A 23,374-nucleotide genomic window follows, 5' to 3' on the forward strand; every position below is an offset into this window, starting at 1 on the left:
GCCATTAAAATAAAATGATCGACAGTACACTCAGTGTGACAGTTTTCGGACGACCTCAGTTTTCGGACATTTAGTGACATGCTGTTAGTTACACTCACTTCGCTCCGTATCGATAGCGTTTTACAGGTCATGTGACGTCATATTAAGTCAGGTGACACTGTTGTCCCGTTTTCGATAGTTTTTTTTGGTAGAAGCTATTGAGTTCGCTACGAGCGGATGTCACAAATTGTCGTCTGACACCGCGTCAGTGATACTGTCAACATATTGCCGTCAGGTCACAGTAACTGAAATTTTGAATAAAGTCCTTATTTAGCATTGAATTTCGAATGTGGGGGAGAAAAATGATTTTGAAAATATTCTTTCCATTGTTCGCTACGATTGCATGTAGTTTTAACGAAAACTGCGCAGTTGTTTCTAGAAAAAAGAACATTTAATGAACGTATGAAGTGTACAAGTTTTCGGACAGACAATATTTAGCATAATTGTGTAAACGTAGTAAGTGACTTACCGCGTAAAAACTTGACAGGTAAATAATGTCGTACGATGAAATATACTCGCTATTTGTATTAAATAATGCCTGTGCGATTCTAATACAAACAAAATATGCAATGGAAACAATTATAAGTAATACTCACTGAACAAACTTAGCGAAGTTAGCCACACCGTACGATACAAGGTGCCGAAAGCAACACACACAGAGGCAGCCCGTGTCCGATATCTAGCGCTATACACGTCGAAATATAGTTGAGTCGTCCATGGATTAAACATAACTAATTATCATGAAATATTCTTATATACAGTTTACTAAACACATCGAAATTAAAAATTGGTGGTTTGAAGTTTCAAATTATCAATACTTAGCTCCTAATCACATTCCAAACACGACGTCCGATTTCTGGGATTGCAGTCCGATTACTACGCCATCGACATGGGGTCAAAACTTTGGCAACTTTGACCCCGAAATATCACTCCCGTCGTATCAACTGAGTTTGAGAATAACCACAATAAAGTTTCGAAAGGTATGGTAATAAGATTTCTTATTGCTGGTCATTTACGAAACGACTTTAGGCGAAATTTACTACCCTGTCCGAATTCTGTCGCACTGAGTGTATCTCCATTTGATTCTTGGTTTTAGTTTTAGCGACTCAAAATTTTGTTTGACAATATGCCTTCTATATGTTTCCATGTATGAAGTGCAGATCTCAACAGACCCTTTTGGCGTCATGCCACAGAAAACAAATAAAGTTTTTGAGTTGACTTTTTACAGTCCCTCTACCAGAGTTTATTATCATGATATAGAAAACATCAAATCAATAAATGATACTGAAAATATGTCCTTGTTACGATACAAATGTCAACATATGAATTAACCACCATGAAAAGCTGACATTAAAATCGTCCTACTGCCCACTAGTATCTGTTGAAGAGCTAACCAGTCATTCTCCATGTACACACTCGTCATGTCTCAGGTGCATGAAGCTGTGTGATAGCGCCCTCTACACAACCACTGTCATAGTTCATCGCGATGACATCGGGTCAACATCATGTCTATAGGGGCATTGGATATAATGACATATGTCGGCGTAATTTTAGTTCATCGATAGGAAAACTTGAAACCATAGATAACAGAGATAACAGAGGATATGCAGGTAATTTTTTAAAACATTATTTCACACACGCAACTGTTGATTCACTATTCTCTACAAGTTGAGATGTGATGGGATCGGTTCTGTAAGCAGTAAGCTTGCATTGCAGAACACACCTTGACAAATTGACTCAAATATTTCATTACAAAGTCTCCAAAACAACCCACTTTTGGCATATTTGTATCTAAGACATGAAGTGACAGCTATGTTGAATATTTCAGTTCAAAATTCTGTTTTGAAATGCAAAAAATAACCCCCATATTGATTTGTTGACATGACTACTGTGTTGTGATGTTGACAAATCACCATCAATTTTCATACACTTCTTGTCAAAGTTCCTTGATTTTTTCAGTGAAAATGTGTCAGAAATTATTAAATACCATCATGTTCAAACTCTAGAGAAGTAGCGACAACAACTTTGAATATTTTGCCCCCAAATATCAGTTTTAAATGCGAGAAATAACCGATTATTAGTTTGGAGGGTGATGTAAACAGTGCAGTTTGATCGTTTCGTCACGCTTGAGTGACGATTAACCCTTTGAGTGCCAAGGTCAATTTTTGTCGCCTTTAGAAAATATACTCCAGTCAAATTTTTTCAGAGTTTTGCTAAAAGTTTGATAAACAACTGTAGCCATTGCAATGTGATGCCTATTTGCTTCAAAATTATCAAAATAAATACAGAAAAATTCATAAAATTGGTATATGTTGCACTAAAATTTGGGTGGGAAAATTTAAAGCACTCAAAGGGTTAAAATTAGTGCGTCAAAAGTTTTGAACAAATTTCAATATTTTGATGAAATTTAGACATTACACATCATCTTGGTGTCTCTGTCTAGACTTAGAAAATACTACGATTTCATTGCTGGGATATCCTCTAACAGCAATTCTATCACCGTAGGCGGTCACTGCCATGTACCAGGGCCAGCTCACTTCACGTTGGAATAGATGACGCCTCCATGTTCCATCTCCACTCCACATCGAAATCCTACCATTGCTGAACTCACAGACATAAACATGATCAGCGCCATCAACGGCAATACACTCTGGATAGTACAGCTGACCATCGCCGGTACCGATCTGAGCATATTTGTACAAGTAATTCAAGTCATTGTCAAAACACTTGATGCAGTGATTATTGCAGTCAGACACCATGATGACATCCCTACTGTTGACAGCGACAAAGCTAGGCCCATCGAACTGTGTCTTACGATTACCTCGACTACCAAACTCTGAAATGTACTGTCCAGTCTGGCTGTACTTCAGGATATGGTGACCTTTGACCTCTGTGACAATAACAAACCCGCTTACAAGAGCTATGCACCAGGGATTTGAGTCTGTCGGTAGGGTAATTATTCTGATAACTTTATTATTTTGATCACAAACAACTATTTGCTCATTACTGTGATCAAGGATGAAGTAGAGGTTGTCCTGAGAGACAGCAATGGACCATGGCTGGAATGGTTTGGCAAACTGATCACTGAAACTGCCCAACTCCTTTTCACATGTGTAATCTTGGTTCAGGATGTGTACAATATTGTTGTCGCTGTCACACACCAAAAGTTTATCATTGTGGAATGCCAGACCTCTCACATCTTTGAACTTATGTCCTTGATGACCCTTAAGAGTTCTTCTTGACCAACGTCCTGAAAGGTCAAAGGTTAAAACAGGATAAGGGTTACAGTCCGTTCACGCACTCTTCCAAATGATGATGTGAAGTAGTGTACGTAGTAATTCTTATGTGATGGGGTTCAAAAATGGTGGTTAATTCAAATCGCATGGACACCAAGACAAACATTGAACATTGCCATAAAGAGCAAGAAGGTTTTTTTTATACCCTTGAAGCTATCTATGGTCACTATTTGGGTTGGCTATTGATTTGACCGTGGATTTTTGCTGTTGAAAAATGTGTAGAAAATGGCCGACTTTGTCCCTTTTAAAGATAATTGCTACATGTCAGTCTTGCAGCATTCTTGAAACTGCTTTGTAATTTTCATTTGTGTGTACATGTTACTTGAAACAACCTACTGCCTTGCAATATATATGAATAAAGAAGTCATGTTGGGTTTTGTTACACTCATATGCCCAGCCATGAAATAGTATGATTCTATGCCGTTAAAGGAAATCCTGTGTACAAGATATCTTTATCTTAGGGTCTGAAAAAATATAGTTTTAGATCTGATCAAGATATTGCTTTTTAAGCCAAAAATGGTGCACGTATGTGTAATTATACCACTCTATGATAATATACTGACCAGCTGAACTTGGAGTTGCTCTGCCACCAACCATCTCCTCCATGGACTCTGAGTCACTGGTCTCATCATCGCTGTCAACATCTGATCCGCATAGTGCCTCTGTACTAGAAAATGCTCCACCACCAACCATCTCCTCCATGGACTCTAAATCACTTCCCTTGCCAATGCCATCACTATATGACCCACTTTGTTCCTCTTTACTACCAGGCAGTGTCGATGTACCACCAGACATCACAGAGGACACTGGACCACCAGACAACTCTTTACTACCAGGCAGTGCTATACCACCAGACATCACAGAGGACACTGGACCACTAGACAACTCTTTACTGCCAGACAGTGCTATACCACCAGACATCACAGAGGACACTGGACCACTACTACTAGACAACTCTTTACTACTGGCAGTAACTGAACCACTCAGTTCCTTTTTACCAATGGACATCACTTTACTACCATCAGTTTTGTCCTTGCGACCAGTACGACGTTTGAAGAACTTGCCAAAAATACCACTGGAATCTCTCTTCCCTGTGGATGGACATAAAAAATTGCCGGTGGTGAGTAAACTTTTTTGTGACCACTAGAATCCCACCACAATGGGTTGAGATTCAAGTGTTTTACAAGATTTTTCAACATCTGTCTAGCTCATATCAGACAGAAGTTCCTAACACAGTACAAAGCATTCAATCTCAGCTGATAGGTGTGTTCGAATAGTTTTTTTTATGTTCCTCCAATACTTGCAAAATTCTAGTTTTATCATTACCTGTAGAAAAATATAGTTTAAAGTCATCCACATCAAAAGTGCAAGTTTTATTCTCACAGTTGTACCTTTTATAATATAATATAATAAATATTAAAATAACCACATTAACATAACTCTGTTGGTCTACTTCAATATATTTCATTTGTGAGGAATTCATAAAAGCTCACTTTGAAATGACTCGTCCGATTGTGACATCCTATTCATCAGTTTATATGAATGCTACAAGCATGAAGATAAGTAATGACCAATGAGCTCTCATTCCATGAATGTATACCCTGTATGTTCATTCATTCCATAGGAGGGAGTGTGAGAACAAAGTGATCCCACACTAGTGCTTTCTCTTGTGTTCTGCCACCAAATTATCCCTTGTCCCTTCCACTCCCATGATATGGATGAATGATCTATTTTCCTTCCTCAATCCAACTATGATCTATTATCATAATAAATTCCTTTAAAATAAATACTCAGAAATATTTCCTCCCATGTACCATAAAGACAGTGTTCATGACTATATCAGTCCAAAAATACAGGTGCTTACATAGTGCTTTGCTAAATCAAGGTTAAAACTTTAATAACTTGCACAACAATGTTTAATATCATGGGAAGTTGCGACTACAATGTTTTCTCTATCCTTATTGATATGCCAATCTATACATTGCAAACATCATATAAAGTAGCGGTAAACTTTTGATACCTGTCTGATGCTCTGTTGCTGTGGTGACCACTTCTGTCTTTATTCCATGTCCCTCCCTGACAGTCATCTCAGGTTGTGTTGATGTGACTGTTTCCATCTCACTTCCCTCTTCGGCAGTCATTTCAGGTTGTGTTGATGTGACTGTTTCCATCTCACTTCCCTCTTCGGCAGTCATTTCAGGTTGTGTTGATGTGCCTGTTTCCATCTCACTTCCCTCCCTGACAGTCATCTCAGGTTGTGTTGGTGTGGCTGTCTCCATCTCACTTCCCTCCATACTGGTCATCTTAGGTTGCGATGCTTCTTCTTTCTCAATCTCAGTGATTTTAGGTTTGGTGTACTCATTATCTGCTGAAATATCAGTCACTTCTAAATATTAACGATATAATTCTATCAATAGTAGAGAGTTAATGTAATCTTTTAAATGTCACAGTTCTCATTGGACATTTTGGTTTACCAAATGAAAACACAATGGCCCTCCCTAAACCACTGTTGTTAACCGTGTGAGAGTTGGAAACCATCACAGAAATATTACATATCTTTCAAAAATATCGAAATATTAAGTCTCTTTATCACTGTTATTGAACTGGGTAACTTTTATTGTGATGTCTCAGACATCAATTTTTTGCCAGTTGATTATCTGTTCAAATCATTTTGGACTCATATTGTCCTCACCGTGAAAACTGAAAGTGTCCAGCATCAAGCAAAATTACTCTTTGTTGACAACAAATATTATCAAAAGTGTAATAACTCAGTACGCTACAACGTTCACAAGCTTTAAAGGGCTGGCTGTTTAGAATTTTGTGACCTGGAAATACACTTCGAACTGACCAATGTGGACCACCAAAATATATTTTTATTCATCTACATGGACAACCATTCTAAAATTAAAATTTCAAGCCCCAAGCAGTGTGAGATACAATTCATCATAGGATTGTTTTTGCATCTGATTAGTTTTGATAGCAGGTAACTTCTGTTCTGATGCTTACATTTGCATTACTTAAACAACCTGAACAAGTCAAAGCACAAAACAGCATGGAGTGTCAAGCCAAACTTTGATTTCATCACAGACAAAAATAAATGAAAAACTCATGATAGCTTTTTTGAAAAGTGATAATTGGTCCATTCATCTCTATGAAGACTGGAAATCCTTTCTATTCTTTGCAATTCTGTCCTAATGAAAATTGATGTGCTTTGTTAGCTGTCACCTGTGCACATTGAAAGGGTGTTTCTTGGCAAAACAATCCATTATGAAATACAAATTAAACTGTTTTCAAAGTCACTCAGAGTTTAATGAATATTTTGAAGGGATTGACAGAAATTTATGATGAATTTGAAGAAAGACAATGAGATTTATTTTTTTAGTAACATACATGTAGTCATGTACAGGTATATTAAAAAGTGCTAACAGAGTTCTCCCCAGAATTTCTCAGAGCATAACAGCTAATTTGCATAACAATTGAATTGTTATATGTTAAACTCATCCCACTATGTTTAATTGCACTGGGGAGAACACTGGTCCAAGATTGTACCATAGACAGAGGGGGAAGCCCCCTCTACTGTCTATGATTGCACTTGGTAAGACCAAGGGAGTGGGGGGCACTTAAATTTCTTGCCAATACTGTATGTATATGTGCTGCTCAATAGAGTGGGTTAACAGCGTTTTGGTCTAAAATAGGGGTATTAATTCCACTGTAAACCAGGATCTACATGTAAATTAAGTGGGGTTGATTAAATTTCAGTGGCAATTAATGAATGCAAGAATGAGTACCCATCCATTCCAATCTTCCTTAATGCCATGACTGGCTCTTAGCTGCGCTCAATGACAATAAGTATTTGAATGATAATCAGTGTGCTCTTCAAGCCAATTTGACTCTCCACTGAGAAAAAATATTGTCTTTTATTCAAGAAAAGTTTAAATATTGCATTTATAGGTAAAAGGACATAATTTACTCATGGAAATGTCAAGAAATTCCTGATTGACATGAAACTTGAGAGAAGGCAGAAATGGCAATACTGATTTTGATTTTCATAATTAAAATATCCTGAATTGTCTAATCTGATTGTATTTATGATTGCACTTCTTACATGTAAACAAACAAACAAACAAACAAACAAACAAATAAATATTCAGGTAGTTTAACTCACGTGTGTCATCCATTTCAGAGATGACAATTGTTTCACCAAGTTGTCTCTCTTCAGCAAGTTTCTTCAGCAGTTCAATATCAGATTGTGCACCAGATACTTGTTCTAGTTGTATCCTTAGTCCAGTTATTACTTTGTCTTTTTCTTTGAGCTGAGCTGTTAGTGTATTGATTTCACCGAGCTGTGTAGCAACTACTTTTTCAGCATTTTGATACTGTGCATCACGTTGAGCTGTTTGTGTATTGATTTCACTGCGCTGTGTAGCAACTACTTTTTCAGCATTTTGATATTTCTGCATATATTCATCACGTTGAGCTGTTTGTGTATTGATTTCACTACGCTGTGTAGCAATTACTTTTTCAGCATTTTGATATTTCTGCATATATTCATCACATTGAGCTGTTTGTGTATTGATTTCACTACGCTGTGTAGCAACTACTTTTTCAGCATTTTGATACTGCTGCATATATTCATCACATTGCAGTTTGAATTGTGATTTTTCATTTAGTGCATCAGTTAACCTGCCTTGCAGAATTAACTTCTCTGTAAAAGCCTTGTCAAGCTGCCTTTGTAAAGACTGAACTTTGGACTTTGCCAGTGCCAAGTATCTGATGTCAGAATCTGTGAGTTGATATTTGCTTGGTTTTATTGGCAGTAAACTTCTAGCCTGTAAACTTAGTGATGAATAGGCTGCTGTGATGGACAGAGTTGGGTCACCATGTTGTGTGAGTTTTTCCTCTAAACCTGTAATACAAGTTATAGGTAATATAAAAACTACTTTTCCATTACATCAGCTTGGAAAACCAATGAACTGCCTAGACTGTATATATAGGATTTCTATATCCTGTTAATCTGAACAGAGTTCAGAGAACACAGATAGACTTATATTGTAGGGTTCATAACAACACATCCTACACAAGATTCAAGAAGAAAACAATTTTGTAATGATGGATTGGTGATTAATTCATGATGATCTGCTACTAGCTGCAGGTACCACCACAGGGAATTCAGTAATCTTGTTGTTGTTGTTTTTGTTGTTGTTGTTGTTGTTATTGTTGTTGTTGATGATGATAATAAAAAATATTAAAAAACAATGTGTCATTCCTTGCTGTTGTTTGTCGATGTTGTAGATAATTGTAAAAGAAAACTGTAATCGTGACCAAAAAACGACGTAGGTCGCCCAACGTCACTAGTGCACTCCCGTTCTATTATACAACCAAGGGTGGAATCGAGATGCCCCTGATCAAGGCTCATCAGCCACCTTCAAGGGCCCAAATTAGGTCAGTGAGATAAATTTCAGTGCCTATGATAGCACATTTCAATCGATCGCTCGTGAATGGGGTGTTTTTTCTGGGCCTTGAAGGTGGCTGATGAGCCTTGATCAGGGGCATCTCGATTCCACCCTTGGTTGTATAATAGGACGGGAGTGACGTTGGGCGACCTACGTCGTTTTTTGGTCACGATTACAGTTTTCTTTTACAATTATCTACAACATCGACAAACAACAGCAAGGAATGACACATTGTTTTTTAATATTTTTTATTATCGTCATCATCATCACCATCAACAACAACAACAACAATAACAACAACAACAACAACAACAACAACAAGATTACTGAATTCCCTGTGGTACCACCACTGGCTTTAATGTACACCAGTCTCAATGGATGAGTTGGTTTCAAGATTGGAATCAACCTCAAACAGCAACAACTTTTTCTGTTAATTATACTCTTACTTAGCCTATATGATTCTCCTGTAGAACAAACCAAGTGTTGTAAGATACTAGATATTTATCATGAAGTTCATATGAGTATGCAGGATTAGAGAGGCCATCATTGGTCTGCAGGGCTATGACCTGTGACCTCAAGTGAGTCCACCACTGTAATGCTGCATACTAGTCTAGGCCAAAGTATATTAGTATGAAAGTCCTGATGTTAGGATGTTTATATAGTTTGTATGACAATTATTTGTCATTGGAGTAGATATCTAAACTATACATTATCTAATTAAGGTGATTTGAGTTTTTAGAAGCTAGATCAAAGGTTTGAACTCTGGTATAATGTTTAGCTTAAGCACCAGGTAATTTTGAATATACTCACTTTGTTCAAGGTTGGTCTGGGATGGTTCAGCAATTGGATCACTTGCTGGCTGTGACAAATCAGATTTTTCACCCTGACAAACAAATCAGAAAAAGTTAATTGCAAAAAGCTAAGTCTGGCACATTCAGTCTGATTAAGTTTGCCATAATAATCTCTTGACATTTTCCTATGAATCAATCTAAAATTTTGCCATTTATGGTTTAATGGCATAATACATATTGAAATGTGAACTAAATATCATGTATACTGCTGATATATACTGTGACTGCTTAGAATCATTTGATCAATGCAACTGTAATATGAAGGCAGCTGTGATTATGTTCTTGTTGCTTCAAAAGCCTTCATACTAGCATATACATGAAATGTATTTTACAACTGAATGATAAAAGCTCATTGATTAAATTGAATTTGCTCCCGTTGAGCTACAGGAGAGAATTATATGACTGTGTCTTCTTAGCTAAATGTTTTATTGGTATGTATGATATAAATTTAAGCCAGTTTGTCACATTAAAATGCCCTGCTGATACTTCCATGAAGATGCCACTTTTTAAGACTGAATGTTTTCATCATTCGTTTTTAGCTCTCATTTGGTACACCAAAGAGAGCTTATAAGGTGATTTAATAGAGCTTTTTACTCATGTAGTGTAATGCCCTTTCATGGCAAATCTTCAACAAGTGTTAGGTCATACAAGTCTATATTATTAAAACATTACACGGGTCTGTTAAACAATAAATTTTATCCTGATAACACTTGTACTTGGGTGGGAAAGTACCAAGTTGCCGTCTCTCTTAATTTCTCTTTTTTGTTTTTTTTTTGACATTTTTTGTATAGTTTTGTAATTGTTATATTTTTGAATTTATCTTTAATCATTTGTCTTTTCTGTTTGTAATTTGTATGTGTAACTTGTAAAATTTGTTCCTTTGTGGAGGGTTGCTTTTTTACAGGTGTCAGTCACGTGTGCGACTCATCCTGACTTTATGTCAAAGCTGAAAAAATAAATAAATAAATAATTGTAGATAATTCTAATTGATTTGGGTGCCTTGAAGAAGAATTGTCACAGTACTACACTGTCACCAGACGAGCTTTAGCTACATTGAGCTAGAGAATGGAGAGAATTTATACACATCTTGTGTACCAATAATATAAGGTTATTCCCAAAATACCGGGATTTATGTCCTCATACATCGTGCAGCGGAGGTATTGTCCGAGAGGCGTAGCGTCGAGGACAATACCGAAGCGTACGATGTATGAGGACATAAATCCCGGTATTTTGGGAATAATCTTATTATTGTGCACCTTTTTAGTCCAATTTCACCTCGAAAAAGTCAAAATTAAAGCTTTTTTAGCATGCCCGTCCCGCACTGCACTGAGCGATCGCAAGCAAACTGAGAACGCGTTCAGCGCGTCCGCTGAGCGCACAGAATGAAATTTCGAACCCGCGCAGCGCAGTGTACGTGATATATAAATTGTAGGTCAACAGCATAATTTCACTCAAATTCACAGGTTTTTGATTCATCACTAGTAACGTTGTGAAGTACTGAATGCTAAGAAGTCTATATTTTTGTGAAAAATGTAAAATTTTATCTTCCTTTTCCCCGTGTTGACGTGAAGGTGTTTTGAGGTCAAAGGTCAAATAGCGTCCAATAACACCTAAAGTTATTGGACTCCGTGTCCTCTGATACCGAAACTTACTGTACGACGAAACTCCAGAGGTTACAGACGCAGGTGTATAATAATGTGCTGTACTGACCACTAGAGGGTGTATTTCAATTATATTATGAATGTGTGCACGTTTCTGATCTTTTGAAGTGGTTCTGGACTTAGTCTGAGCACCTTCAGCAAGAGTCATTGAATGAACATTGAAGGCTTAGGACCATGTATTGTTAAGATGAACACTCAGCCATGACAATTGAAGTGATGCTTACAACTCTAGTCTTGTACAGTAAGCTGAATACTGCAATTATTTCAACAGGTCAGGACTATAAAGCACAATATTTTATCTGTAGTTCATTTAAGTTCTAAGACAGGATATTCTTTCTTTTACCTCTGAACCCAAGTTACAATGCCCACCATTGTCTTCTGTTTCATCATGGAATGTAACCGGCTGAACTCCTCCACCATCACCTGAAAGGAAGAAAATTTAGTTACAGTTATAGGCAGCAAACAAAAGACCTGTTTTGGTCCATGGCACTTTTACAAAAGTATACCCCTAGTGTTAAAAACATTAACATAAACTGGCACATGTTGCAAAGCAAACACTGTGTGTGATGATTCATGAGCAAAATTCAGAATGAACTTACGGTTAATGAAGAAAAGTTCAATTTCTTCAAACTTCACCATGTCATACATAGCTTTCAACTGCAGTGTTATTCCAACTGTGTCAGCAATCTTTCTCATTTCATCTGTTATCAGCAGTGGTTCCAGTGCTTTGGCCAGACTTCTAGATCTACAAGTCTGCTTTACTCTGTAGAGATAATAAAGTGTTAAAATCTTCAGCAAGATTCCCAGGGATTTTGCTGTTACAGTATTTGGGTCCAGACCAACTTTCTCCTTGCAGATTTTCTTTACTTCACTGCAACTCTCTTCATCTGCCAGCACAGCTTGCACTCTGCGTTTCAGTCCTTGTTCACATTCTCTCCATGCAGCCTTCACCTCATGATCATTCTGCTGCTGTTGCACAGAGATGGCTTGGGTTTGTTCTTCTGATTGTCTGAGACTTTTTTGAAGTATCTCATCATCCAGGGCCACTTTAACTTGGAAATCTGATGTAAAGATAGCGGAAATAATCAGAAAAAACATTGTTTTTGATAAATTAACATATTAAATTGTTTATCATTTGTGTCTTGAATTAAAGGTTAAATGTGAATAATTGTTACTGATGACCAATGCCAGGAATTACTCAATTTAAACTGCTGCTAGTCGTCTTAAAGATGTATAACTGAATCTTCAATGTTATGGGGTGATAATTGACGTTTTGATTTTTCTTACCTGGAGCATTTGTAAGGGACGAAAGATATGATGTCATGGAAATAGTCTGCAAAACATGTCCATGATTGACATCATACCTGTAATCATTGACTTTGGATGTTCATTTCATGGTCATGTAGAGTGCCAGAAATCAAGGTACACATTGAATTACCAACATTAATATCAATCTACTGGTGCAAATCTGTTAAGAAAATTGCAATGCTACCATACTGGTATGTGTTCACTGTCATACAATTGTAGAATTTGTACAACATTAAAAGGTAATCACTTGATCAAGTGTGCCTGGAACTTTAAATGTACATTTATAATTATTAATACAATACATGAACAGAACTCACAACTGAAATTACCTAAAAATGTACATGTAGCTCTATATTTCACATCTCATGTAGGTGTGACAATTTAGAGAACATTAGGTTTACTAAAGCCATAGGGGACCTGGAAATCTGGTTGTTGTTGTTGTTGTTGTTGTTTGTATGGTTGTTTATGTTTATATTAATCTTGTTGTTGTTGACCAATAAAATTCAACAAACATAACTGTTGTGTTATTGTTGTTTCAAACGTAATGTAGATGTTATAGGAAACAGTACAAGGACACTATCATTATTTGATCCGATGCAACTCTGCCAACGTACACTCTCTTCATATTGAGAGTATACGTTGGCAGAGGCTCAGTTGTGTCGGGTCAAATAACGATAATGTCCTTGTGTAGTGTTTCCTATAACATCTACATTACTTTTGAAACAACAACAACAACAACAGTTCTGTTTGTTGAATTTATTGGTCAACAACAACAACAGCAACACTAATATAAACATAAACAACAATACAAACAGCAACAAGAACAACCAGATTTCAGGGTCCCCAAGGCTAAAGCTGTAACTACAGTACTCGTTATAAATTACGGCATTGTGTGATTAACAGTCTCTCCTGTTAGCACAGCAATGCTCAGCTACTGATGGGTATGATCATGCAACATTGGATGTGGCCATAAATTACCTTGGTGTTCTTCATTGCAATTTCTGACCTTTGCCTCTTCAGTATTTGGTTTTTCATTTTCCTTCTCAGACGGCGTGGTCTTTACTTGGCCAGACTCTGTATCTTCCTTATCCATCACATCACCATGTGTTTCTTCGATGCCTTGGCTTCCAGTACCATCATCTTTAGTCACAGCTAGTGTTGACATTGTTCCATTCAATGATTCCGGAACTTGCTTTGTTGATTGAATGTTTGATTGTCCAATGTAGCTTGAGTGTTTCACATCAGCTGATGAAGTATAAGATTAAACAAGGAAAATGGTCAACACACTTCCCTTATGCTTTATGTTAGTGCAAACTTATAAGTTATAGTGTTTGTAGCTAATCATTTTCAACTGCTTATTTTACATGTAAAAGTTATTGTTTTCAAAAGCACAGTCACAATTTATCTCTCAGTTTGTTTTTTTCATATGTTCCTTTAAAATTTACTTGGCTTTTGACCATAACTTTGTCATTTTCATGAGCTGTGGATGTCTCTTAAAAGGCAAATTAAAATATTCTGCTTACTTTCACTACTGATATCATGTGATATTGAATTTCATCATGCACATCTTGACATTATAAAGTTATGACAAGTTGAACCATTATGACATTTCAAGTGATAATACTTTGTGAAGAACATGATATGGGAATCTTCTGGGACATAGTATAGTACAGCAGAAATTTCCTCTCAAGCAGCTGCAGCTACATGTATCCTTGTATTAGATTTGCAGCTTTTTAGACATGTAATTTTAAACATAAATACATACCATCATCTTCACTTTCTTTCTTTATCGATTCTGTTAATAATGATGCAAATTTGGCAAAACTTTCAGTGATAGCTTCACACTTTGTCAGAGCAGTTTTCAGATCCTTTGCCTTCGTGAAAGCAAGAGGTGTGTCTTGTAGATGTTGTGATATTTTCTTTGATAGTTTGTCTTCACAAATTCTGACAACACAGTAATCAATGTGCATTTCTAGATATTTCATAACAAAGTGACCTAGGTGAGAATCCTCATCAACTGAAGTAGGCAAACCAAAAGCCATGGCTTCCAAACCATGAAAGCTGTAATCCCAATAGCATGGTGAAGGCATACAGAGATGAGACTGTTGTAGAGATGTTAGTAGGGATTTTGCCGAGTACCCTGGCTGGAGTTTTGGGTACACATATGGACTTTCCGATGCATCAGCTAAAATCTTCTGTTCAGTCCTGCCAGCTTTTTTAGAAACCCCTTGTATCTTCCAATCTGGGTGGCTGCTGTAATGTGCTTTTCGATGATTGGCTACTGTACCAATGGAAGCTGCAATAGACTTGCACCCTTCTATGGCCATCTGTGTATCCATCTGACCATATGTGAGTATGTGGTGTCGTGTGACTGGCCTTAACTTTGGATCTTTCACCCAGAAACACCTGTTTGGTTTTGGAAGAATCTCCTCATGTGGAATGTCGGACAGGTCTCTACCCTGAAATTCTGCCCTGTATGCATTCTGGAAATACTCATAGATGACAGGACCTATGGAAAACAACAGGTCAGCCTCACTTGCCATTTGCAGCATCTTTTCTTCAAATTCAGAGTGACTGTACTCTTCAGCTTGCAGGTAGTTCAGTTCCGGACAAGCGTGATTGATGTAAACTAGCTTTGCACCAGGAAAGAGCTTTCTCTTGATATCAGCAGCAGCACGTCCTGTCTTTGGAGCATAACCAACAACATACTGGACATTTTCTAATTTCTGCAGGTCTGGGTAGTAGATTTCATGATTCAACAACCATTCTAACTTTGGAGGATCATCTCTGTGATCAGCTTTCTCTTTCCTCTGTGCTGGAATCAAGGTAACACCACAACTCTCAGCATCTTTCTTCTGGTCATCACTGATTTTGACATCAAGTACAGTAGAGTAGGCTTTCAGATCTTCTCCTGCCTTGGCCTTCCTTTCACAGAAATCTTGGACAAGAGTTCTGTGAAATCCTGTCAGACCCAACTCATCTGCACTCCAGGAATTTCCAACAAATAATGCTGCAGGTTCGGAAGGCACCAGATGAAGTTTTGCTTGTTGGAAGAGACTTTCATGTATTGCAGATGCAGCATTGTGTGTCTTTGCATACAGCCCAACCACATGTGTGATATCTTCTAACTTTGCAAGTCCTGGATAGTATTTATCATGATGTAGAAGCCAAATGATTGCAGGTGGATCTTCATCTGGCGTGGACCATTTTGGTCTTGTAGCTGGAATCAGAGTAACTCCATGTCTTGCTGCACCTTCTCTCTGTTCTTCACTCAGTTCAACATCAAGGACAGTGCAGTAAATTTCTGACAACTTAGACTTCTTCTTCAGTGTGTTTTCACAGATATCTGTGATCAGTTTCCAATTTGCTGGGCCGTATGAATTGTTCTTCCATGATGTTAAAAAGAGTGCTGCAGATTTTGCCATTTTAGTCTCTTGGTAAAATTCCAGATTCTGTTGTGAGCTTCTCATCCTGAAAATATGTTTAAAATGACAAAGTGCTGTACAATAGAATATCTTCATCAAACGGGTCAGTCACAATCAGGGTGCGCTAGACTGTGTCACTTAGGTCAAAATTTCAAGTTCATGATAACTGTCCAGTTAAATAATATGTTGAAAGGTTATGGTATAGGGCATATCTTCCTAAAATTTGGTGAAGCAAACGTCATTAGTTTTACCACAGTGCACATTGTTTTATATGGTTGACGCAGTGTCACGGACGCTACAGAAATGTTGTACATGAAACACAAATGTCATAATAAAATTTTAAACAATTATTTGTTAATGCTTTCTTATGTTATTACAATATAAAAAATGCATATTGGCATTAAAATAAGCTATACCTGGTATGATTTAATTAATTTTTCCATGAATAAACACAACCTCAAGTTTAGTGAGAAATACAACGATATTGATCATATTTTTTAATAGGACTTTCAACTTCTCTATGTCCTTCCGCTGGTATACTGTACTTAAAAGTTTTATTGTCATGAATTAACCATGCTATAGCAACAACATTAATACCATTCAGTGTGATCAAAATGAACTTCTTTCTAAAATATTTTCTGTTTAGTATGACATGTAATTTTGTCACGGACGCTACCAAAATCAAACTTGAAAGTATAGGTCAATTTGAAATATAAAAAGCAATCAACAATCTGTTTTTTTCTTTCTCTTTTCTCCAAAACCTTTCTCTATCATACATTTAAATTGTGAAAATTGTGTCAAAACATTGACAATTTCTTTAAATTGAACAAGAAAGCTATAGCAACTTCTGCAAAAATCAGTTGGAGTATGTGAAAAATGTCTATACCAGTAATAAACTTTCAATACTTCAAAAAAAACAGAAGTTAACATTGCATGTGCCTTACTTAAAGTGTAAAACCAAGATAAAACTAGACACCTAGATCAGGCTAGAGTGACAGGTTGTTAAACTTTGACCTGTGGTCCCACAATAAAATTTGCTACAATGTATCTGACACCATCCAAGAAATCCAAATGGCTTGCAGCTGTTCTAACACCTGTCAGGATGGGGCGCACACACACCTAGGTGAGGCTGGAGATCAGAGATGTAGTCTGCCAACCTTTGACCTCTGTTCTATAATATATCTGTACTCTCTGACGAGCGTAAAGCTCGCGTCATACTCATCCTCATCCTTTAGCCTCAGGGGTCACGCGAAAATGAGGATGAGGATGACGCTACAGCTTCAGCTCCACCGGCGTCAGATCTGATTATTCCCGAATGCGTCTGATGGAGTGATAAGTGTGAAAACGACTTTAAAAATGTGCTCCAAGTTTCATATCACTGTAAATGTTAATTAAAACACAGTGGGATTTGCATTTCATAATATTTAGTTACCTTTCCTCTCAATATCCGTTTCTCACGTTGTAGTTATAACGCAACATTCTTAGCCCTTAATTTCCTTAAAGTTCAAAGGTTTTATGTTTAATACATTGACTTTTTAGGCCTCAAGTCATAGTTATACAAGTTAATTGTTTTATATGTCCTTTGAATAATTAGGGCTTTCATATCACCTGTCATGGTGGCGATTTTTACACATTTCGGACCATGTATACCTTTTTTGCACCAATTTTTGGAAAATCTTAACGCAAGAGTTAAGAAGATACCAACAAACACATCCGCGGATCCATGGACTGAAAATTACGAACATTTCCAAAAAACTAGTCCATATGAGATATTCTAACGATAAAATATTACCTGCGAACCAGTTTTAGGATTCAAAAGAAAGTTGAGAAAGAATGGAGTTGTTATTTTCTTAAGTTATGGGCGAATTTTATCATTTATCCATCATCGGGTATCGTAACCTCCGCAATCTTTGGATACGACGCTGAAGCTGATGCTGAGTAGCGTCATTTTAGCGTCAGCTGGAAAGGTCACCTGAGGATGAGGATGAGGATGACACCAACTTTACGTTCGTACTCTCTGTCTTCATAATATGTGAAAGTGGTGGAGACAGAGTTAACACAAATGCCATTTCTGACCCCTTGATTTTTGACATATATATATATATATATATATATATATATATATATATATATATGTCAACTCTACAAACAATGATGCCAACATATTTTCTGAAGATCTTTTTTCCTGGAACTTTGAAGCTCATTGGCCAACTGTTACTTTTGTTAATTTTGCGAGGTCACTTTTTACTGTGAACACTTTTTAAGGGACACTTTGGTAAAAACACCTGCCGTCCCTCCCTGTGATTTCTTTCAAGTCCCTAATACTATAATGAGCTAAGCCCCTACATGAAGAATTCATAAACACAAGTACCGCAGGTAACCACTTCATACATGTAGAAGGCGCCGTTATTTTGTAAAACACTCACCCTCCCTCCCTGCAATTTCTACCCTATATGTAGAATGAGTCAACACACATATCACAGGCTACTACGGTACTTCATGTGAATAGAAGGCATCGTTGAAGCCCTTATAATGATGAGTTATCAGTGTACATGAATCAATAAAATAAATTTCAGTGAAAATGCATCTGTTTCTAGCTTAAACTGCAGGACATGGCTCTTGAATCTTGAATTAGGCTAATTACCCCATATTTGTAGCATTTGTTTTAGAATGTATATACTCCTCCATTATGGTCATCAACCTATTGTCTAAAACTACTTATCTGATAGGTTTGAAATGTGACTTTGCTACAGATGCCTTGCTTGGGTTTATCATATTCAGGTTATTTTACACATATTTTGGAGGATAATTTCTAATTTTTTTTCAAAAAAAAAATTATTTTCTAAACTTGCTCATCTGAGCATTAAGTGTACTTTTTTAACTTTGCTTTGATTATCAATCACAAGATTAATTCTCATTAATTCTTATCTCTTAATGTTATGTCAATTAGACAGCGTACTTTTTACTTTACGGAAACTTTAATGTTTAAATGAATCAATGAAATTTGTCCACAATATTTATCCAGCTTATTTACTCTAAACTGCAATGTTCATGACCAGAATACACGGTCTGCGTATGCCAGGATGTACCAAGGTGTATTTCAACAGCTGGCCAATGTAGGTTTCACTTTTGAGGATCTAACATATGGAATGCTAAGTACCTACAGATATCAAACCTTCAAATGTAACTTGGAAGACTATTTCAGAAGGAATATGTTTCCCTTTAGTTTCTCTCTTCTCGAACGTATTTCTGTTATCTGTAATTATTTCAATTTTTTTCTGAATGAGCCCCAATGAAAATTACTGTAAAGTAACTCAGCCGCTCAATAAAAGTGTAAATAAAACAAGTCATCGTTGATGACCCAGTCCCCGCTTGCTAATGGGTACTTTGATTACAGGTTCTGTGATACAAATACTTTGATACAGATGGCACTCAATGGCCAAGAATGAGTTCGATGGTGATGAAAAACATAAAACCAATGTAGGCCACTATCCTAAAGGTCATTAAATGAGTCAACTGGGAATTAGTTGACAGGATGTTGCAAAACATTTTTTCATTCTATCCTAACACTAATAGATAACCGGTACCATATTTCATAACGTTTTATGTAGTATTTACAACACTATGAGATCAACATCTGTATCAAGTTTCATCAAATTTGACGTTGTATTTGTGGATATATCACTCTAATTAGGAAAGTTCATTACATATGCAATTACAAATTAATTAAAATGACACTGATAAATGTCTTTTTCACTGTTAAAGCAATGTGAGCTCAACATCTGTACAAAGTTTCATGAAATTTGATGCAGTATTTCTGACATATCAACCTAATTATGAAACTTCAATAATTGACATGATACTGCTACATGATGTGAAACAACTGACGAGCATGTATGAAATAGGTCAATGTCCTTGTACCAACTTTGAATGATACTGGTGGAAATACCGGTATGTCTGAGTTATGGCTCAGTACATGAGAAAATCGTAACAAATTTGCCGCCACGCAGCGATATTTGATCTTACTGTTTAAAAAATCAACACGTATATGTATTACATAAGTCAATGTCCAGGTACAAACTAATAAAATCAGTTGAGACTTGCTAGAGTTATGGCTCTTGACATGAAAAAAACCATAACAAAACTGCTACCATGTGGCCATATCAGACCATATCGAGAAACAAATCAATGTACTTATGTATACTATGAGTCAATGTCCTTGTACCAACTTTGAATAAATTTGCTTGATACATGTCTGAGTTATTGTTCAGGACATGGAAAGTCGTAAAAAAAATGGCCACAAGGCGGCCATATTGGATTGTATCACAAAACAATTCAATGTGCATAAGTATAACATAGGTCAATGTCCTTGTACCAACTTTGAATAAAATCAGTTGAGATATGCCTGAATTATGGCTTTGTACACGAAAAAATCATAACAAAATGGCCGCCTGGCGGCCATATTGGATCATATCACAAAACAAATCCACACGCATATATATGACATTGGTCAATGTCCTTGTACCAACTTTGAATAAAATCTGTTGAAACATGTCTGAGTTATGGCGCTGTACATGAAAAAATCGTAATAAAATGGCCGCCTGGTGGCCATATTGGATCGTATCACAAATCAAATTGACATGCATATATATGACATAGGTCAATGTCCTTGTACCAAGTTTGAACAAAATCGGTTGAGATATGCCTGAGTTATGGCACTGTACATGAAAAAATCGAAACAAAATGGCCGCCTGGCGGCCATATTGGATCGTATCACAAAACAAATCAATGTGCATATGTATGACATTGGTCATTGTCCTTGTACCAACTTTGAATAAAATCGGTTGACACATGCCTGAGTTATGGCTCTGTACATGAAAAAATTGTAATAAAATGGCCGCCTGGCGGCCATATTGGATCGTATTGCAAAATAAATCGATGTGCGTCTGTAGGTCATAGTGCTATGCCTTTGTGCCAAGTTTGAACAAAATTGGTTTGGCAGTGTCTGAGAAACTGTTGATGACGGACGGACGGATGGACGGACGGACGGACGGACGGACACACGGACGGGACCCAATCTATAAGTCCCCGCCGGACTTCGTCCGCGGGGACTAATAACCAAATCATTCATAAAGATAAAAGTGTAGATGATTTCTAAGTGCACATAATGATCAAATATGCTTGCATTTCTAGACAAAGGCCATCAGTGATTGTTCAAGTTAATTTATAACTGAAATTCCAAAAAATAACAATTAAATCCAAATGGTCAGCATTAAGAATGTTCTATGAAATTATTGAAGACCAGATGGCATTAGGTAATTTTCATCGTTGTTTTCGAAAAACATCTCTCACAATGTATTGGTTGCCATGTTATGTGTACTCATGTCAACAGTTAAAGCCCTAGTAGCTGTATCTTTCAGCATTATTTTATGATTTTAATTCTAAACTAAAATAAGTTTGTGAGAATTTACTAATGTAGGAGTGTGTATAGACTAATTTACTATCCACTGGGACTGTATGTGCAATTTTGAACACGATAAAGATTACACTGCGATTAAATGTGTACCCACTCATTACATCACAACCAAGTGCAAAAAAGCAAAAACCATGAATACTGATATTCACATTAACTGCACAGAGTAATACTGGGACCAGGGTACATAGGGGTGAATGTTTTCAACTGTGACATTGTATGTTCTGCTTCCTTTGTAATATTATCAAGTTTTGAAAATGGTCAGAAATCAAAATGACCATTAAAATTTGAATTTACCGTACTTGTCAAATGTTTTTACAATGGAATGGTTTCCTAATGCAGTAAAAGCCCATATCCCTTCTGAGGGTAGAATTTAGAGAAAACCAGGAGAGAATAGGCAGATATTTTGAGGTCAACAAATTTCAAGAGTTAAAGGTAATAGGGCTTTAATAGCAGCTGATGATCAGGTCATAAACCTGGTGAGCCTGAAACCTGCACTCAGGACTTTGTGTTCACGTTAAATGGTCAGTAAATCAACCAGTAAATCTTACATGATTATAATCGGCCTATACAAACTGCATAGTTGTAGCATTCAAATGTATGGCATGTGTGGTTAATAAACGGAAAATCAGAAAGTTTTCAGTCCAGGGAAGCTGTGCTTTTTAAATGCTCGAGATCACATGTTATTCAAGAAATGTGTAGAGTTGCATTTAGAAATTAGTAATAATTACAGCTACATTGTAGCTTGCCACCTCTCTCTAGCTTTGCCAAAAAATCCATGGAGGAATAGTTTGTATCTGGCCTAAGGGTCAATACTGGAATGCTACCTCTGTAGCTTTGCCAAAGAATCCAGGGAAGTATATTTTGTCTCTGGCCTAAGGAACAATACTGGAATGCTGTGTTATTGATTTATCCTCATCTGAATTTTCACCAAGATTTATCTCGGTAAGATGTTTTTATCTGCAGTCAAGTTGGAATTGTTGCTGCATGTGACATATCTGGTATATGAATCACACAATCCTAAATAAATTTGTAAAATAATTTATGGAAAATATGTTTTTGTCACAATCAGTTCAAGAAATTTACACTGGGCACACAACTATACATTTGTCAGTATAATTCACACACATGCTATATTGTCAAATAGGAATGTTATTGACACTATTTTTACAAGGTATGCTTTAGAAAATTGAAGTTGCAAAGTTTGTTACTTAGTGCAATTGATTTCTGATTAGATTTCTTTGATTTTACCCCTCTGAGTTTTACAAATAATGACTACCAGAGTGAAAGAGAAAGATCACATTTTAAAGAATTTAGTTAATGATGAATACATAGGAGGAAAGGGGTTAATTAATACAAATTCAATAAAAGGTCCCCACCACCACTTTCATTTCCTCTTTTCTAGTTGTTTCAGAAAGGTCACTTAAGGTCAAAAAATAGGTCAAACAATCAAACTGGCCATTGTATTGAAGCTTCTGACCATTTTATACTTTGAAGAGAAAATTGCTGAAAATTCAGGCATGCTTGTCTTCATATTTACATTTTGATCATAATTCTTTGACAGAATAGTCAAAAGCATTTAGTGATATTAATAGGAAGGTAAAACCAGACTACGTTAGCCCATCAAAGTTTGAATGGCATTTTGCAGTACATTAATAGTCTGAGCACAAACTCTGAAATGTCAAGTAAAGAGTGTAACATACCCAAGTCTCTGAATGTCACCACACAAGGTGACTTTTAGGTCCGTAGATTCACACCGGATAATTGATTTGAAACTAGTAATTCACAAGGAAGTTAAACTGGTCACAGACGTTTGCTGTACATGTATCAACAACAACCAGCCATTATAGCTCACGTGATTTGGCATC

The 23,374-nt window shown here is 36.6% G+C and overlaps 1 protein-coding gene and 1 long non-coding RNA gene across 5 annotated transcripts in view; one reads left to right on the forward strand and one right to left on the reverse strand.

Moving 5' to 3' along the window:
• The window catches only part of LOC139134103 (uncharacterized), a 37,862-nt gene extending 35,180 nt beyond the window's left edge, over positions 1–2,682 (forward strand). The window contains exons 8-9 of the long non-coding RNA XR_011552718.1: positions 1,470–1,649; positions 2,545–2,682. This is a non-coding gene — a long non-coding RNA (uncharacterized lncRNA). The remainder of the gene's footprint in view (positions 1–1,469; positions 1,650–2,544) is intronic.
• LOC139134102 (uro-adherence factor A-like) lies at positions 1,254–23,374 on the reverse strand. Of its 4 annotated transcripts, none has more exons than XM_070701016.1 (10): positions 23,210–23,374; positions 14,374–16,079; positions 13,587–13,853; positions 11,900–12,361; positions 11,644–11,723; positions 9,599–9,671; positions 7,501–8,241; positions 5,356–5,700; positions 3,899–4,426; positions 1,254–3,289 (listed from the first exon to the last, which is right to left on the reverse strand). In XM_070701016.1, the coding sequence occupies exons 2-10, from the start codon at positions 16,076–16,078 to the stop codon at positions 2,454–2,456; spliced, it is 5,037 nt and encodes a 1,678-aa protein (XP_070557117.1). In that variant the 5' UTR covers position 16,079; positions 23,210–23,374; the 3' UTR covers positions 1,254–2,453. The 4 variants fall into 4 exon arrangements, with proteins under 4 accessions (XP_070557117.1, XP_070557116.1, XP_070557115.1 ...); XM_070701015.1 differs by having other exon boundaries at positions 5,356–5,703; XM_070701014.1 differs by lacking the exon at positions 23,210–23,374 and having other exon boundaries at positions 14,374–18,115.

Source organism: Ptychodera flava, chromosome 5, assembly GCF_041260155.1.
Source record: "Ptychodera flava strain L36383 chromosome 5, AS_Pfla_20210202, whole genome shotgun sequence".
Taxonomy (NCBI): domain Eukaryota; kingdom Metazoa; phylum Hemichordata; class Enteropneusta; family Ptychoderidae; genus Ptychodera; species Ptychodera flava.

Bases quoted from the DNA above. Each gene is read 5' to 3' on its own strand.
- LOC139134102 (XM_070701013.1), bottom strand. From the start codon at position 16,129: ATGAAGATATTCTATTGTACAGCACTTTGTCATTTTAAACATATTTTC. The intron at 12,362-13,586 runs GTAATTTATGGC...TCTTTACATCAG, and splicing joins TTGCAATGAAGAACACCAAG to ATTTCCAAGTTAAAGTGGCC. The intron at 11,724-11,899 runs GTAAGTTCATTC...TCTTCCTTTCAG, and splicing joins TGAACTTTTCTTCATTAACC to GTGATGGTGGAGGAGTTCAG.